We start from the raw sequence: 19681 nt of genomic DNA, 5'->3' as shown, positions 1-19681 counted from the left end.
AAAGCCGATTTTGGGCGTCCTCAACTGCTTTCCATCACAGGGACGACCAAAGTTCACGGGGGCATGTCGGAAGCATAGTGAAGGCGGGACTGGGGCGTGCTTAACACATGGGCATCCTCGGCCGATAATGGAAAAACGAAGGGTGTCCCTGACGAACACTTGGCCGACTTTACTTGGCCCTTTTCTTTTTACGACCAAGCCACAAAAATGTGCCCTAAATGACCAGATGACCACCCGAGGGAATTGGGGATGACCTCCCCCTACTCCCCCAGTGGTCACTATTACATGTGCACTTAAACTGGCAACCACCCACCTACCAACCGGGCTCTCACCCCTGGGCAATTCTCTCTCCCTAGAAGCTGTTGTCTAGTGGTTTCTAAGGACACTGAAACACTCATGAAATCCAGGGGTCAAATGGTTCCTAGAAATTCAGAGCCTGGAATCACTGTCATGTCACTGACACAGAGCTAATAAAATACAATGTTTATTAATAAACTGTTCTAAATCGCAAACAAGGGTTTATGGGCCCTTTTAATAATGTGCTGCTTTTTTGTCATTACCAAACCAATTACTGTGTGGTAACTGTTAGCTCTTGGGTATGATAATTATTACCATGCTGGCATGACAGCAAATTGTAATTCATGCACTAAAATGCATATTGTGTTACGGGGTGGGGGATGGCTGTGAACTGTGCATTGCAGTTAACGCACTGTTATTTACTCTTCACTGTCACTAGCTCAGATAGCATAACGGTGCTTTGCTCAGTGCTTTAAAAGTAATAGGAGCATGCTGGTAATACCCCCACCAGTTGACACACAGCTTTGTGCTTACTGCTTGGTAGTCTGGACAGTTACCACATACTAAGTGCAAAACTTTACTGCATTTTAGTAAAAGGACTCCTTAATTCTGCAGTCAACCAACAGATAAAAACACAAGCAGTAGCATAGCCAGACCTCAGTCATTGGATGGACCAGAGAGTGAACCGGGTGGGCATAACCCGCATTTCCTCTCTGCCTGTTACTGCCCGCCCCACCCCCGCAGCATTAAAACTAAATACCTTGGTTGCCAGGGATTCCCAGGCCCCACCATCTGAAGAATCCCAAGCAGTCTCATCCTCGCGTCTGTTAGCAACCCATTTGCAGCCACCGACACCAGCACTGCCCTACTCCAGGCTCCCGCGCATGCTCAGTTCAACCAGCATGCCCCATGCACACATGCGCGGGGATGCCAATTGAATTGAGCATGTGGGGGGGGGGGGGGGGGGAGAGTGCCGGTGTTGTTGATTGCTCCGGGGGTGAGACTGACATAGGAGGAAACTCTAGAGAGGACTCTTCAGCTGGCAGGGCCCAGGGATCTCCGCATTCTACAATAATGATGTTCACTGCCACTGGGTAGGCCTGAAGCAAAACTGGGTGGGCCCACCTGTGGCTACGCCACTGAGCACAAGGATTCTTAACAGTTTATCAGTGCCCAGACACTTAGCCAGTGCTTGGGGAAGTTCAGGATAGGTGGTCCCTTACTAGTGTGTGTATTGCTAGGGCAAGGCCTTGACACAGCGTTGTTTCTCTGTACTCCCAAGCCAAGACTCTAGTCACTCTGGGCTCATTTCTTACAGAGCTGATACTGTCCATCTAATGATAACCTAGAGCACTGGCTTTCTTTTGCAACTTTACCACTCACCAGGGGGATCCTAGAGTATCTACATATTTACAGTATCCACCAGTCCTCCAATACCCATCCGTTTTGGCTTCCTGCTCCTTCCACACGAGCTGTCTCGCTGGGCTTTTGCTTCACCCACTCAGGAGCGGGCCTGCCTGTCCCTCCTACTCCTCCAGAGGTGCACTTCTTTCAGCTGCTGTCTCTACCACCAAACAGGTTCTTCCTGTTCTGCTCCCAGGAAGTTAACCCATTCTACCCACCGGGAGCTCTCCTCACAGTTACTACTTTTATTAACAGAAACTACTCCTTAGTTTAGCCTTAGGTTATTGGGCCTGATTTGGATAACCCCTCTCCTCACAGGTCCTGGCGGGGGGGGGGGGGGGGGGGGGTGAAGGCAACCAAACACCATGTGCTCACTACAGCTATAATTTTTGTAACCTTCCAACTCCACCCCACCTTATGACATCCTTTGTCACTTAATTTCTCCTAAACTTCCCTCTGGGCTGGGCTCTTTACCCTCCCACTCATGCTGTTTTCCCTCCCCCCCCCCCAGAGAATCTGGAGAGTTCTACATCAGGTCTAGTAATCCCCTGAGGAAATTCCCAAACTCATTTACTAGGGGATTGCACAAGGGTTAGACAAACACCTACACAACTAGCCTAAGGGATATGAGAGAGGGTGATAAACCTGCCAGTGGGTTTAAGGATTGCAAGAAAAAAAGGCCTTAGTGCTCCTAAAAACATGTACAAAAAGCTACAGCTATTATTAAGTTTGGCTTTGAATTTTTAGCTCATGTTTTTCTCACTAGTTTAAAGTGTTACATTCAGGTATTGTAGGATGTACCAGATGCAGTGGAGGGTTGTGATTTGCACAAAGTCACAAGGAACAGCAGTGAGCTACGAACTGGGCTTCTTTTTGTTCTCATCCCCACTATTCTAACCATTAGACTATGCCTATTTTTTTTTTTTTTACATTTGTACCCCACGCTTTCCCACTCATGGCAGGCTCAATGTGGCTTACATGGGGCAATGGAGGGTTAAGTGACTTGCCCAGAGTCACAAGGAGCTGCCTGTGCCTGAAGTGGGAATCAAACTCAGTTCCTCAGGACCAAAGTCCACCACCCTAACCACTAGGCCACTCCTCCACTATTGCTACTATTTGAGATTCTACATGGAATGTTGCTATTCCACTAGCAACATTGGCCCTTGCAGATCACCAATGTGGCCGCGCAGGCTTCTGCTTCTGTGAGTCTGACGTGCAGGACGTCAGACTCACAGAAACAGAAGCCTGCGCAGCCTTCTACATAGAATGTTGCTAGTGGAATAGCAACATTCCATGTAGAATCTCCAATAGTAGCAACAGAATCTCAATAGTAGCAACATTCCATCTAGAATCTCCAATAGTATCTATTTTATTTTTGTTACATTTGTACCCTGCGCTTTCCCACTCATGGCAGGCTCAATGCGGCTTACATGGGGCAATGGAGGGTTAAGTGACTTGCCCAGAGTCACAAGGAGCTGCCTGTGCCTGAAGTGGGAATCAAACTCAGTTCCTCAGTTCCCCAGGACCAAAGTCCACCACCCTAACCACTAGGCCACTCCTCCACTGTTATTTGAGATTCTACATGGAATGTTACTATTCCACTAGCAACATTCCATGTAGTAGTCGGCCCTTGCAGATCACCAATGTGGCCGCGCAGGCTTCTGCTTCTGTGAGTCTGACGTCCTGCACGTACGTGCAGGACGTCAGACTCACAGAAACAGAAGCCTGCGCAGCCTTCTACATGGAATGTTGCTAGTGGAATAGCAACATTCCATCTAGAATCTCCAATAGTATCTATTTTATTTTTGTTACATTTGTGCCCCGCACTTTCCCACTCATGGCAGGCTCAATGCGGCTTACATGGGGCAATGGAGGGTTAAGTGACTTGCCCAGAGTCACAAGGAGCTGCTGCCTGTGCCTGAAGTGGGAATCAAATCAAATTTGAGGATTTGGGGGGGATTTCATGCCCTGCCCAATATTGCTTTATTATTTATTTATGGCACTGGTGAAACTCACACATCAGTTTTCTAATTTCATCATTCACCGTTCTGACCACTTGGCTGTGCACCATTTCTGTTGTTTGAAGAACCATCAAAGATGATTATCAGGGAAAAGAAGCACACCGCTCCTTAGGCATTTCTGCATTCCAGAGGCCTTAATAAATTAAAAGAGAAGATCACTAATGGAAAACATTTGTCTGGTTGGGGCTAGTGTGGGCCTCACAATCCAAGCTGGAGTATTCTAGACTAAAACTTCAATAAATGAGCAGCACAATTAAAGTGCTGAATCCTAAAGCAGCACTTTCTGCGTTTTAAAGGCCAGATCCTAGTACAATTATGTGTTCCCAACATGGTTATCTGCTTTCTCCAGGTAATCAATAGAAATAAAACATGGAAAAGAAAATAAGATGGTACGGCACCCCGACATAATAGACCATGACAGAAAAACCCCAACAAAACAGACTAAAACCAAAACAGACCATGACAAAAAAATCCTCCCCCTCCCCAAAAACCCAAGACAAAATAGACTCTGCACAAAACAGGACAGGGAAACCTCCTTAATCGGCGCCGCAGTCCCACCTGCCCTCCGTCGTCGACCATCTGCCACCGGGCCGGGCCCCCTGCATTGAAATCACAGCACCTCTCACCTCCGTGTGAAAGCGCTGCAGGCAGCAGGGCAGCTGATCGCCTCCCTTCGGGCCTCCTTACCTCCCTGTGTCCCGCCCTCATCTGACGTAACTTCCGCGAGGGCGAGACACAAGGAGGGAAGGAGGGCCGAAGGGAGACGATCTGCTGCCCTGCTGCCTGCAGCGCTTTCACACAGAGGTGAGAGGCGCTGTGATTTCAATGCAGGGGGCCCGGCCCGGTGGCGGACGGAGGGGGGCGGGTGGAGGAGGGAGCGGCGGCAACCTCGGTGGGGGTGGAGGGGGGAGCGGCGGTGACCTTGGGGGGTGGAGGGGGAGAGCGGCGGCGGTGACCATGGGGAGGGGGGCGGCGGCGGCAACCTCGGGGGGCGGGGCTCCAGGCCTGGCCTTGCCCCGGGCCCAGCCCAGTCTCTCAGCGGCCCTGCCTGGCAAATCCCATGTTGCTTCCTTTCTGTCTATATAATTCAGAGGCACAAAAGAAAAGCAGATATTTTATGCTGCTTTTTTTCTTTTACAAGTCAATACGACACAAACCTTTGTATATTTATATCCTGGACACACCATCTGAAAAAGAATCTCATTCTTTGACCATCAGTCTTGCTTTTTGCAGTGGTAAATCTCACTCTTTTGGATGGTCTACCCCTGGCATCGCTGTAGATCTTGTGGCTTGAATGATCTGTTGTGTCTTAAGTAGTATGGGCATGTCCTCTGGCCTGTTCATGAAGTACATTAGCTGCTGGATCTTATCTTTGTTTCTCTCTCTTAGGCCCCGATGCTCAAAATTCGCCGTTAAATACCGAGTGCTTCTATACTTCCGCAAACTACTGAAGACTCATCTCTTCGATAAAACTTACTGCAAGGAGCAATACACATGAAGTCCACACTCACTACTCCAGAAATACACCAATACATTCTTTTCTGAATTCTAATCCCCCGTAATCTCATCACACTTAAACCTTCATTCACAGAAAATGTTATACCGAATGTTCTTTTGCTAAGGTTTTATCACCCTACCGATTTCCAGTTGTCTCTTTCCATTGTTCTTTTCCTTGACCTTTTCCCTAACGACACCTTGACTTTGTCTCGCTTAACTTCTCACAATGGAATCCATAACTGATTGTAACAAACTGCATTTCCATGATTTACAATGTATTGTAAGCCACACTGAACCCGCAAATAGGTGGGAAAATGTGGGATACAAATGCAATAAATAAATAAATAAATAAATATCTGCAGTTCAAATGACCAATTTTGAAACAGCGATTGATGCTTAAAGGAAATTGCGTGCAAATGAGATGTGTAGAAATTCTGCAAGTGGCTCGGTATGCACAGAACAGTTTTGTGGAAAGTGAAGATGTTCTACGCACGCTCAGGAAAAAAGGTGACAACCACATTGTAGGCGTGCATCCAGTGACATCACATGGAATCAGGGCTGGTGGAACGCGGTTAGCAGGGTATGCACGGCAGGGGGGCATCAACATTTGAGGGGTGCCAGAAACTGCTATGTTTATCCGTTGCTCTGCACTCCACTGGCAACTGCTGCCGCACACTCCAGCCCTCCCAAGACCTACCTTGAAGGCCAGGGACCGCCCTGGTGGTGTAGTGGCCTCTGCGGCTACAGGGGCAGGAAAGAAAAGAATCCCACTCTTTCCTACCTGCTGCCGCTACTCCATCTCTGCTTTGCTCTACTGCACCGAGGGCGGCACCGTTGTGTTTTAAAAATGGCTGCCAAGGCTTCTGACGGCAGTCTTGCGAGAATTTGCCCTCGTGCAACAGCAGCTCCAGACCTGCTGGAACATTTTGAACTTAAAGGTAGGCACTCCTTTCTGTGCATTGCACAGAATGCTCATTTTAATACTAATGAGCTTGTTGTAATATGTTTGCATGTTGGTAGCTGCTACCATGAATGGTAAGAGCGATGCAGAACCCTTTTGTGCATTAGATGCTCAATAGCATGCGCACTAGACCAGCTACAACCAGTCTGATCAAACGTTGCAAGCACGGTAATCTTTGAGCATCAGGGCCTCAGTAGTGTAAATTTAGTTCAAGTGAATGCTTTGTAATTGTTGACCCTCATCTGCCTTCATTGGTGAATACGTCATTCTTCAATGTGTTTCTGTTAACATGGGAGACAACTTTTCAAAATTATTGGGGGTGCTAAGCCCAATGGAAATAACCCCTCACTGGACCCCTACAAGCAATTTTCTCAATATTGGGGGTGCTCAAGCACCCACTGAGTCGGCTCCTATGTCTGTTAAGTGTTTCTTTTACGTTGGTTATACTGCTGCATGCTGTGTATTTTAAAACTTAAGGGCTACAGGCTTGCAGGAATATAAGACAAGCCAAATTTTATCTGCGTTTATAAATTAGCATTATATTTGTCTTCCTTCCCTTTAGCTGGCAAATTCAATTGCAAGTATTTAGACATAGGATTAGTTTATTTGCAGAGTAGTTAATATGTAGACAGTGTTGACATGCTTTTTAAAATCCTGTTTAAAAAGGTTCTTGTTAAAAGACCAAGGCACACTCTTAAAAGAATGCATTTCTGTCTTTGTTTGACTGAACTCCAAAGCAATTTTATTTATTTAGATTTTGCTCACACCTTTTTCAGTAGTAGCTCAAGGTGAGTTGTGGTCAGGTAGACTGGATATTTCTCTGTCCCAGGAGAGCTCACAATCTAAACAATCTAAGTTTATACCTGAGGCAATGGAGAATTAAGTGACTTGCCCAAGATCACAAGGAGCAGTAATGGGACTTGAACCGGCCACCTTGGGATTGCAAGACCGGTGCTCTAACCACTTGGCCAATCCTCCACTCCAATTTCTTTCTTATAGCGGCTTTCAGATCCATGACACGGGTCATTGTTTTTTGCTAAATCATTTGCACTCTTTGTGTTCTTGGTTGCAGATTTTCAGAACCCTACCCGATGCTGCCTTTTCCCAGTCAATCTCTCTGTCAATATCACCTCCAAATGCTCCGCCAAGGCAGTCAAGAAGAGGGCAGCGCAACAAGAGGCCCGTAGCTGTGTACAATCTCTGTCTGGAGCTGGATAATGGTAAGATCCTCATGATGTAGCTTGGTGGCAAGTTGGGGGTGCTCTCTATCGGGCAGCAGGAAAGCCCTATCCCAGGCGTGGGCAACTGTGGTCTTCGAGGGCCACGTCCCAGTCGGGTCGTCAAGATTTCCACAGTGAATATACATGGGATTGATTTGCACATTGTGTGCCATGCATATTCATGGTGGAAATCTTGAAAACCTGACTGGGTTGTGGCCCTCAAGGACTGTGGTTGCCCACCCCTGCACTATCAGTAGTTCTGTGTGCTGCTTCTGTCTGGCTTTCCCCCTGTTTTATATTCATGACTAGAGTAACATCTTCATGTACCAATAGCTGTTTTGGAGAACATAGTAGGGGGGGAAACTTGGAGTTTTCTTGCCGTAATAGCTTCTTTTTCCTTTTATTGGGGGGGGGGAGGGGGATCTGCATTATCTGATAAAAAGGTTGCATAATCAAGATAAAATGTGGTGAGATTTCAGATTAAAGCTGATAAGTTAATATGCTGTGATGTAGAGTGCTAGTGGGCTGAAAGCTCAAGTCACCTGACTGCCCTGGACTTGGTAGCAGCGAGTATGTCTACACTGATTGGCTTATTTGCGCAGGCTGTTGGCATTTTAAATATGTAAAATAAATCATTGTATATGTAGATGAATGGAAGTAGATCACAGTTCAGTGCCTGTCCATATGAATCAATGCAGGTGAAAACGAGTAACATGGTGCTTATAAATTGACCACCTCTCTCTATAAACCTCTAGTTACATTACAAATGTATTGAAAGCTTGTGATCTGTAATCATGATTGGACCCCCCACCCCCGCCCCACTAAAGGCACCTGAATGTTTGTGTATGTTCTTTAGTGGCCTAATCAGCAACGCTGAGCAGGAGCAGTAAGAAACAGCAGCCCCTGCTACCGGAATCGCTCCATGCACATGCCACAGGTGAGCTGAATTAGTGTTCCGCCGGGTCTTGCAAACTTTATCGGGTGGCGGGACCTTGAATGATTCAAAAGTAAGATCAGCTTCCCTCATTCAATAGCCTGGGTCCCAAAGCAAGTACCGAAGACCAACAGCAAGATTACTGAGAATCGGTAGACACACCCAACAGCAGTGGGAACTACACAGTGCACATGAGACCAAGTCCACCATTACAAGACTAGTCCAATCCCAAAGTCATCAGCCACTAGTGTGGGAAACCACACTCTGCATTTAGGGAGAAGACGAACACTCCAGCAGCTGAAACAAGCCCTCCTTGCACCTGTACTCCTGGAGGAACCAATTGTTCCAAGTATTTCACTGCCTCTTCGCCTTACTCGGGAACATGTCAGCAGCGACTGGCCAGCGCCCAACCAAAAATAGTCAATCTCGGTCTCGAAAATCCATGCGTTCAACTAATACTGGAACCCCAATACCCCGTCCCTCTTCATCCCGCTTCACAGATGACATCTCCCGTCCCGACTTGATCACTAACCCGAGCTGAACCGAACTAAAAGATTCCTCAATCAGGAAATTATTCTCTCTCAGTTAGCCTTCCCTCCACATATGATGGGTGTGAAGTATGCATTAATCAAACTAATAGTTTGGTACATAATAGTGTCCTTATTTCTAACACCCAACTCACACGCATTAACCCATGGTGTCGAACACAAGATCCCTGCAATTATCACCACAATCTTAGCCATGACACATCGTATACAGGAAGACACCTCAAAGTTGCAAAAAATTCAACTATAAGAAGGTCAAACATACCCAAAACACAGGAAAAGCCATACCTCGAACAAGAAACCTGCTCAAGAACTTCTCAAAATCACACCGGACACCATCCATAAAGACAACTACCTACCAATCCCTGTGGGATACACCAATGCCAGATCAGTAACCAACAAGACACTCATTATAAAAGATTGGCTGGAAGTGGACAAACTAGGATTACTACTGATAACGGAAATATGGCTACACTCAAATAAAGATTCAGTCATAAACAAGTTATGTCCCCCAGGTTACAAAATCATTCACTGGAGCAGAGAAGAGAAAAGAAAAGAGGAGGAGGTATCGTCCTGCTGTACAAACACTTCTCCAAAACAGAAGTAATATCAGAACTAATATCCCCTTCCTTGGAAATTGATGCCATTAAAATAAGGGACGAGTCTCTTCAGAACCAACTAATTTGCATTCTATTCTACAGACCACCAGGCAAATGGAATGTGACAAAAGCAGAATTCATGGGATTCATCTTAAGTATATGTGTCAACCACAGCAGTGTGCTCATAATAGGTGACATCAATCTCCACCTAGATGACTCAACCAACAAAGACACCAAAGACTGCATAGAATTCCTACGTATGTGGAATTTCCATAGTCTAGAGGTAAACACCACCCACACCAAGGCTCATAAATTGGATCTACTAGCATACAGATTTCTGGCAAATTATAATCTTAAAATAGATAACCACTCCTGGGAAGTGACCCCATGGTTGGACCACCACAAATTAAGCATCACTCTGTACTGGAGGGAATCCACTATCACAAGAATAACAACCCCAACATTATACAAGTCACGAATCAAGATCAACTTAGGAAACTTCTGGGACAAAATTTACGACCACCCATGGACATCCTCAACCAACTCAACAGACTTCCTACACATTTGAGAAGAAAGGAGCAAAATGGTCCTAGACGAGATTGCCCCAATCAAAATAAAAAAGGCAGCAGACAGAAGCTCTCCCCCATGAAATGCTGCTGCTCCTTCTCAGCAAAGGAGTTGTTTTAGTCCAGTAGGTGGAATTGGTTTTACTGCACCACTGAGTTGTTATATGCTAGCCCCTGACGCAGCCCTTTAGAAGGGCGAAACGCGGTCGTGTCAGGTCTATTTTGAATAATGTGGGGAATAAATTATTTTTCTCAACATTACAATTGGTGATTCACATTTTTTTTCTGTTCCATGCTGGATCTTGAGAATCGCCTGCCTATTTGTTTTCTTTGCCCAACAAGAAAGCCAGAATTGCACCTGCTACTCTGTGTAGGTTACACAATCAAATACTGGCATCACAGGGCAATCAGCTATTTGCCACAATGGCATCCACATATAGGCAGTTGGAAGAGTGGTTTTATAATTTTGACTGCTGCATTCATTGTCAATACTTGATTAAACATTTTACTCACTATCAACCTTGAGATGTCTTCGCCTCTCCCTCCGAGATACTCATAATGGTATGAATGTGATATAATATATGCACACTTGTTCTTGATCTGTCCTTGCCATTTTCTGGACACAGACCATAGAAGTCTACCCGACACTGGCCTTACTTCCCATCTACTGGAGTTGCCGTCTAAGCTCTGCTAAGTTATGTTTTCATTCCATCCTTTTTACTTATAGGGATCCTTTGTGTATGCTCCATGAATTTTTGAATTCTCTTACAGATTTTACCTCCACATTCCTGGGAAGGCATTGCAAACGTCCACCACCCTCTCTGTGAAAATGTACTTCCTGATGTTGCTCCTTAGTCGACCCCCTTGCAATCTCAGTTCATGTCCTCTAGTTCTACCATGCCTCCATCTCTGGATAATATTTGAATATTAATGCTCTTCAAGTATTTAAACACCTGTATCATATCTGCCCTATATCTCCTTTCCTTTTGCGCATGCATATTTAGGTCTTCAAGCCTCTTCTCATATGTTTATTTGGCACAAACTCCATACAATTTTTGGTGCCTTTCTCTGAACTGCTTCAAGTCTTTTTATTTGTTTAGCGAGATGCACAGTAGCTAAGAGAAGCTGGAAAAGCTGTCAAGAAAGGGATTTGGGGGTCGTCGTCGATAGTACACTGAAACCTTCTGCTCAGTGTGCTGCTGCGGCTAGGAAAGCGAATAGAATGTTGGGTATTATTAGGAAAGGTATGGAAAACAGGTGTGAGGATGTTATAATGCCGTTGTATCGCTCCATGGTGCGACCGCACCTTAAGTATTGTGTTCAATTCTGGTCGCCGCATCTCAAGAAAGATATAGTAGAATTGGAAAAGGTGCAGCGAAGGGCGACTAAAATGATAACGGGGATGGGACGACTTCCCTATGAAGAAAGACTAAGGAGGCTAGGGCTTTTCAGCTTGGAGAAGAGACGGCTGAGGGAAGACATGATAGAGGTATATAAAATAATGAGTGGAGTGGAACAGGTGGATGTGAAGCGTCTGTTCACGCTTTCCAAAAATACTAGGACTAGGGGGCATGCGATGAAACTACAGTGTAGTAAATTTAAAACAAATCGGAGAACATTTTTCTTCACCCGACGCATAATTAAACTCTGGAATTTGTTGCCGGAGAACGTGGTGAAGGCGGTTAGCTTAGCAGAGTTTAAAAAGGGGTTAGATGGTTTCCTAAAGGACGTCCATAAACCACTACTAAATGGACTTGGGAAAAGTCCACAATTCCAGGAATAACATGTATAGAATGTTTGTACATTGGGGAAGCTTGCCAGGTGCCCTTGGCCTGGATTGGCCGCTGTCGTGGACAGGATGCTGGGCTCGATGGACCCTTGGTCTTTTCCCAGTGTGGCATTACTTATGTACTTAAGAAAGCAAAGATACAAATGGAAGAAAAGATAGCCAGTACGGTAAAACTGGGGACAAGACATTTTTTAGATATGTAAGCGATAGGAGGAAGTGCCAGAATGGCATAGTGAGGCTCAAGGGTGAAGGGGAGGAATATATAGAAGCTGATAAGGTTAACGCTGAACTACACTGCCTCTTACTACATCAGACAAGGGAAAATATGTGTCACTTGAATAGAAGTAATGTGATCATTGCAGCTCACCGGTTCTGCCGTGTCTAGGTAGATGAAACTGATGTTTCAACCATCGGGCAATGGCTTTCTTCAGGGTAAAGAAAGCCACAACATGATGGCTAAATCACCAGTTTCACTTACCTAGACGCAGCACAACTCAGCCAGATACAATAATCGTGACACCAGCCATGGAAGCCTAAGAGAACATCACTGGTAATGTGTAGCACATGGATGTTTCTGGTCTTGCTATTTTGGAATGTGGAGACCGATTTCGGTGTTCCCTGCTATAGAACCACTACCCAATCTGGAGCATGTATTCAAAAGAGGGAAGCAAAGGTGGTAATCATTTTGTTCTCTGAATGATGATATTCCACTTATATAAATTATTGTCATATATACTTGGATGTAAGCCTATCCGAGTATAAACTGAGATGTTTTCCTCCCAAAAAAGGTGTTTATATTCAAATATTTCTCTTCTCTCCAATCTCCAATTCTTAGGGTCTCTTGAGTGTGGTTGTTCCACTGGAACTGGTCTGCAATAAGCAACTGCTGAGACCAACACACCAACCCTTGGAACTTTCAAAAGGGCTTCTTGCTCCACCTTTGGCAGTAGGTAGAGCCTAGTAATGGATGTAGATCCCAGAAATCTAGAATGTAGCATATCTCAGGCTTCCTACACCAACTCCATAATTTTTAGTTAATTTATTTACATTCGAAAATTGAAAAGACCTTCACCAGCCTACATTTCCCCACCTGAGTAGAGTCCCCTGGCATTCCTGCTTGTCATCTGAGATCCTCTTCCCTCCTTCCCCCCTTTCCCCTGTGGCGTCCCACGTTTCTCCTTTTCCCCTCCACTGTGGTGTCCCTACCTTCCTCCTGCGGGGAGGAGGAGCAGGTTCCCTCAGTCAAGTGTTCCTGGATCAACTAGTTTGAGGTGGTAACTTTCCCAGCTGATGCTGGCAGCATTGCGATCAGTGGGTGCAGGGGCCTTGATCATCTGCATATGCTCACATCCTGCTGGCTCCTGCCCCCTCTGGGAGGTACCAAAATTTGTTTTAATTCCTAGGATTGTTTTAATCCTAGTACTTCTTGGTTTGTTATCCACGATGAGCTGAATGGGTATTGTGCAGGCTATAAGAACTGAGTAACTCTTCCCCATTTTTTTTAAATTGTCCTGGTTAACTGAGCATGCACGATCCCATATTTACAACAGGTCCCAGCATGCCCCCCCCCCCCCCTCCAATCTTTGTAGTAATCTGAACAGCTACCAAAGCTACTGAGGCCAGTGCAAGAATCTGTGCTGTTGCTAGATGGAACATAGTCCCCACCAATCTAATGTCACAAATTTAGATAGGTTTTAGGTAGTTGGTGCCCACTGGTACCAACTCAACTACTTTGTCTATTTCTCTTTATATGTAGACATTAAACCAATGTTTCTTTGACTTGGTACCCTCAAGTTTGCAAATGCCCGATGCATACCTTCTCTTCTCCCTCTCCCCATTTCTTACCTTTTCAATATTGTTAATTCATTGCCAATTAATGTGGAGCAGCATGGGGCCGAGGCACCGAGCTCGTGAAGTTCACAAGCTGAAGAAAATTAGAATCCATATGCCAGGACATAACTTATCAGTGCACTGCCATTAAACTGGCTGCCTGCGGTGACATACTTGACAGTGCAGAACGAGAAGGCCCCCGTCGCCCGATCATGGCTGTAAATGAAAGTTATAAACAAATTCCAGACAGCTGTTAAACAGCTGGATCTAAGAAATGTGCACAAGAGACACTGTGCATGGCTGCTGCATATTTCCACTTTCTGCATTAATGGGGCATTGCTCGGCTCACACTGCTCTGGGCCTCTTTCATTAAAGATAAAATTAAACGCGGGACAGGAAGCCCCATGCAAGAAAAAATAAATGCTGAAAACAAGGCCATTTCACTTATATCTCCTACCAAATGGTTATTAACAAGAAATTTACCATCTTTGGCTGTTAGACTATTGCTACTCTAGGTTTGCATTATGCTGTGTTGTCATTTTCCCTTATAGATCATAGGATCAAACATAACTTACATAATAATATAGCAACAAGTAAAAATGGGCATAGTCTATATAGTCTGCCCAGGAATGTGGCTAGTTTGGTACCTGCTGCTCTGTGCAGAACGTGCAGGTTTCCTCCTGAGACCCAGGGGAACTCAAGTCCCACTGCAGCTCCTTGTGACTCGGGGAGGTTAGGTGATTTGCCCAATTATATACCTTTGTATAATATGCAAACCACTTTGATTGTAACCACAGAAAAGCGGTATATCAAATCCCATCCCCTATCCCCTTTTCCTTTCCCTTTGTTTAAGGTTTTACCTTCTGCTCTGTGCAGGTTACACTGCTCTTATCGGTTTTTTTTGTTGTTTTGATCTCATCCTTTTAATGTAGTGATTCTCTGTGTTTATTCTGAGACCTTTTTTTAAAATTTTGTCACTGTTTTCTTGTACCCACCACTGCTATCAGGAGGTATATTCTTTGGAAAAAGTATTTCCTGGTGTTGCTCTTAAGTTTACCTCCTTGTGGCTTTGTTTCATGTCCTCTAGTTTGAAAAAGAGTTGTTTCTCCATTGATATCTTTCAAGTATTTAAACATCTGTATCATATCCCTTCTGTCTCGCCTCTCCTCTAGGGTCTCTCCTTATATATCCTTTGATGCAGACCACATACCATTTCTATCACCTTCCTCTGAACCGCTTCAAGTCTTTTTATATCCTTAGCAAAAATATGGCCTCCAAAACTGAACTGAACTGAAGTGGGGCCTTGCCAGCAACTTCAACGGGGGCATCGTCACCACCACCTTTCCTTTCCCCCTTTCTATGCAGCTTAAATCCTTCTGGCCTTGGCCACTGCCTCATCACATTGTTTTGCCACCTTGAGATCCTCAGGTACTGTCACTCCAAGGTCCCTCTCCTGGTCAATGAACATCAGCCCTTATTATATGACCTTCACTTCAAGGTCTGTGAGCTCCAGTGACAGCCCCGTGGTTATCCCACTTTTATTTTTTTGGGCCCGCAGGAGAAGGATAACCCAAAGTCAGCATGTGGCTGTAGGGATTTGTGTGTGCGTGTGTGTGCACCATGGCTGCTTCTCCCAACAAAATGCTGTTCTTTCCCTTACATTATCAGCTCATGGCGTCATTGTGGCCGAGGGTGGAGCACTGACATACTGGTCAGGCATGTCACATGGTGGAAGTTGTGTGTGCGGTTTCACTAGAGTTTTACTGCTTCATGCCTTCTAGCAGTAAGATAGGCTTGCTGGTCAGTCCCCATACTTTAAAATAGAAACATAGAAAAAGGCAGATAAAGACCATAGGGCCTATCCAGTCTGCTCCTCCCTGCCATCTACTATCCCTTCCTCTCACTTAGAGATCCTCTGTATTTGTCCCAAGGTTTCTTGAATTCAGATACAGTTTTCATTTCTACCAGCTCTACTGGAAAGCCGTTCAACGTATTCACCACCCTCTCCCAAGAAGAAATATTTCCTCGGGTTACTTCTGAGACTATCCCCTTTCACCTTCATCCTATGCCCCTTCATTTTAGAGCTTTCTTTCAGATGAAAGAGACTTGTCTCCTGTGCATTTCTATCACATAGGTATTTAAATGTCTCTATCATATCTCCCCTCTCCCACATTTCTTTTAAAGCATACATTTCGAGATCTTTGTTTTCACTGTTGCTCAGTAACACATAGTAATCAAACTGAGGCCAAGCTATACTTTGATAGGCAGTATCATAGTGCAGTTCCAGGTAAGCTGCTGGCCTTGTGCCTCCCATCAACTGCAACCACCTTACTGATTGCTTGCATAAAAACTAGTTTTCAGGACAGGTATCACAGTCGTGGTGGCTTTTGTTCCCAGAGACTCCAGATTCAAAGTCACACGCTGTTGCAGTCAGGCCCTGGCTCCCTGTTTGAGCAGCAGCTTTTCTGGAGGACAAGGGAGGGTTGAATATGGAGAGACACATTCTCCCGGACCAGTGTGCCAAGGGGCAGACGTATGCTCCTGCCTCCATTGTTTGCTTCCTCTCCTGAACCCTGACCTGAAGACCTACTGTACTAAAAAATGTGTTTGGAGTGAGTGGTCTAGGCAGGAGTTCTGGGCTAGGAGGAAGGCTTAGAGAGATAAGAGGAGCTGGATATATAGGCGGAGGGGGTGGAAAGAGAAAGAAAGAAGGAAGGTGAAGGTAAAAGGTGGGGTGTTTGAGAGAGATTGTAGGGTGTTTGATGTGACTGGATGGTCAGCAATGCAGTGGCCACACATGGAAAGATGTATCTACCCTCCTTCAGCACCTTTGGGTCCAAAGTGACCTTTTCTTAAAAATTAGTGAAGAGCACAATTTTTGTTTAAATTTTTATTTGTTGCATTTGTATCCCACATTTTCCCACCTCTTTGAAGGCTCAGTGTGGCTTACTTAGTGCCGTAATCGGCGTTGACCGATTCCGGTGTCAACAAATACAAGTTGCGAGTAATATCAAGGTGATATTACGGTAGAGTAAGATACATGTATGGTAAAAGACAATTGGAGAGAACTTAGTGAGGGAAAGGAAGAGTTAGGATATGTCTGTTACGATCTTTGGTTACATTGTGTCGCAAATGTCCAGGTTTTTTATGTTGGGTCGGTGGGGTATGTCCTTCTGAACAGTTCTGTTTTTAGTGCTTTCCGGAAATTCAAGTGGTCGAGTGTGGTGTTTACTGCTTTTGGTAAGCGTTCCACAATTGTGCGCTCAGGTAGGAAAAGCTGGATGCATAGGTGGATTTGTATTTGAGTCCTTTGCTGTTTGGGTAGTGGAGGTTTAGGTATGATTGTGCTGATTTTACGGTGTTTCTGAGTTGTAGGTCGATGAGGTCTGTCATGTATCCCGGTGCCTCGCCGTAGATGATAGTGAGATTGTGTGCTGGATATAGTAAATGAGATCTGAGTTAATAAATGTATAAAAATTAAAGCATTAGATTTTTTTTTGTTTTCGTTTAGATTTAACTCACTTGTTCAGTAGCAGTTCAAGAGTAAGTTGCATTTAGGCACAGTAGATATTTTCATTGTCCCTGGAGCGTTTTCAGTCTAATTTTATATTTGAAGCTATGGAGGGTTAAGGGGCCCTTCTGCTAAGCCGCGGTAGGCTCTACCCAAATGAGACTACCACCAGGCCAGCGCGCCCCCTGGTGGTAATTTCAGATTTGGAGCGCGTCCATAACGCATGGATGAATTATTTATTTCCTCGCACGTGCTCTTTCTGGCAGTAATCGACAGTTGGCACATGCCACTGGTCATCGTGTGTGTAGCGCATGAGCCCTTACCGCTAGATCAGTGGGCAGCATTAAGGGCTCAGGCCGGTTTTAGACGCGTGCTAGTTTCAGTTTTACCGCATGCCCTTTTCCTGTCACCCAACTTTTTTGCAGACGCGGTAAAAACTGGTCCAGCGCGCACCTAATACATGGGCCTGCACTGCCACAGGCCACCTTTTACTGCAGCTTAGTAAGTGACTTGCCCAAGGAAATCCTTCCCATTGTCTTATCATTGTGTGTTTTCCTTTTCCTTTAATTGGAAAAAGAATATTGGAAAGTAGGATGGGAAGATCAAGGTTCTCTTGAGGAGCCGGGGTGCTTATTTGGTAGAACTTAACCAGATACTTAACCAGATACTGCCACTGAATATTAGCATTAACCGCCAAACTCATAGCCCGCGATTTTGTTGGTGGTCTGGGGAAGGAGTTGGTACTTATGCGGTAAAGTTAATTGCCTAAGTTAACCAGACGAATAGGACTGCATAAAACACAGTCCTTGTGTTACAAGAAATTCTACCCACTTCTCCAGCAATTAATATGTTGGAAGAAATGATTTATTTTGGGGAAAATAGCTCTAGAGCAACTCGCCACTGCTTATAATTTAAGAGCAGGTGCTGTATTTATAAGTTTTAGGATATTAATTTCTCCACCAATCACCAAAGGTGATAATTGCAATAAATTAAATAAATTAAATATATATATAGCTTCAATATACTCAGAACACAAAGAGACCGTATTTTTAGCTTCAAAAAAGGTTGATTTAATATACAATTGCACACGAGAGGTAGGTTTTAAAGGGATCTTAGAACTAGAGAGTTGCACGGGGACAGAAATCTTACCCATCCCCGCCCGTCCCCACTGGAATCTTACCCGTCCCCACCCATCCCCATTGGAATCTTACCCGTCCCCACCCATCCCCGCAAAAATTTAAACCATCCCAACCCATCCCCACCCGTCCCCGCAAGAATTTAACCCATCCCCACCCATCCCTGTAAGAATTTAACCCATGCCCACCCATCCCCATAAGAATTTAATGGTACATAAAAGAAAATTCCAGTCAGCTCCCTCAGACTCTCTCTGGATTTGAGCCACAGCACTGTAGGCAAGGAAGGAACGGAAGTTGGAAGTTGGAACACTCTGGTGCGCACATGTAAGATTTGTCTCTGATTCACTGGCAGTGTGTGCTGAGAGGTCGCCACTTGCATGCGCCAGTAGGTCAGGTGACATCTGATTCTCGTGCCTGTGTCAGAGCTGAGGTCTGTGCACCAGCCTGAGAGCAAAGAGGATTAATAGTAACATAGTAAGTGACAGCAAATAGACCTGAACGGTCCATCCACTCTGCCCAATAGTCACACTCATGATCAATTCATCATTAAATCAACAAGTGTGATATTATATACTTGATTATGGTCTTTCTTTCGTGTTTCTGGAACAAAGACCACAGAAGTCTATCTGGCCCCATCCTTATGTTACAACTGCTGGAGTTGCCATCGAAGCCCACTCCAGCCTATTCATGTTCTCATTTGTGGGACACAGACCATAAAAGTCTGTCCAGCACTGTCCTCATGTTCCAGCCACTGAAGTTACTGTCTAAGCCCTTTCCAGCCCATCCTACACCAGATTGCCATGTATGAGACACAGACCATACAAGTCTGCCAGGTATCAGCCCTAGTTCATCACAGCCAGAGTCGCCATCTAAGCGTCACTTGACACATCCACACACATGCAGCCATTTAAGGTTAGGTTTTTTATAACTTCCATTTTCTACTTAGAGATCCTCTGTGTTCATCCCATGCCTTTTTGAATTCCGTCATCATTTGTGACTACCACCTCCTTAATGGAAGACTTTCCACATTTATGCTGTTAAAGCAAGGAGGAAGAGGAGGAGGAGGAGGAGACAGCACTCAAAGAAATTGGTATTCGGTAGATGAGAGGCTGGTGCAGGTGGAGCTTACAATTCCACGGGAAGCCCACAGAACTGGTTCCATCCCCGCGGGAACCCCGCAGGAACTGACTCCGTCCCCGCGGGAACCCCGCAGAACAGCTTCCATCCCCGCGGGAACCCCGCAGGAACTGCCTCCGTCCCTGCGGGAATCCCGCGGGGACGGAAGCCGTGCAGCTCTCTACTTAGAACAGATAATCTGTGCCTAAAATAGAACAAAGTAGCAGGTAGATCAAAAGTTATGTTACTTACAAG

At 45.2% G+C, this 19681-nt stretch overlaps 1 protein-coding gene across 1 annotated transcript in view; it reads left to right on the top strand.

Moving 5' to 3' along the window:
* ARHGAP10 (Rho GTPase activating protein 10) overlaps positions 1-19681 on the top strand; it is a 503009-nt gene that overhangs the window by 377144 nt on the left and 106184 nt on the right. Inside the window, exon 19 of the mRNA XM_030191662.1 lies at positions 7253-7400. Within this exon, the coding sequence (XP_030047522.1) occupies positions 7253-7400 (148 nt within the window). The remainder of the gene's footprint in view (positions 1-7252; positions 7401-19681) is intronic.

Source organism: Microcaecilia unicolor, chromosome 2 (assembly GCF_901765095.1).
Source record: "Microcaecilia unicolor chromosome 2, aMicUni1.1, whole genome shotgun sequence".
Taxonomy (NCBI): Eukaryota; Metazoa; Chordata; class Amphibia; order Gymnophiona; family Siphonopidae; genus Microcaecilia; species Microcaecilia unicolor.
The sequence above is the reverse complement of the archived record's forward strand: the minus strand, read 5'-3'. Positions and strand labels throughout refer to the sequence as shown.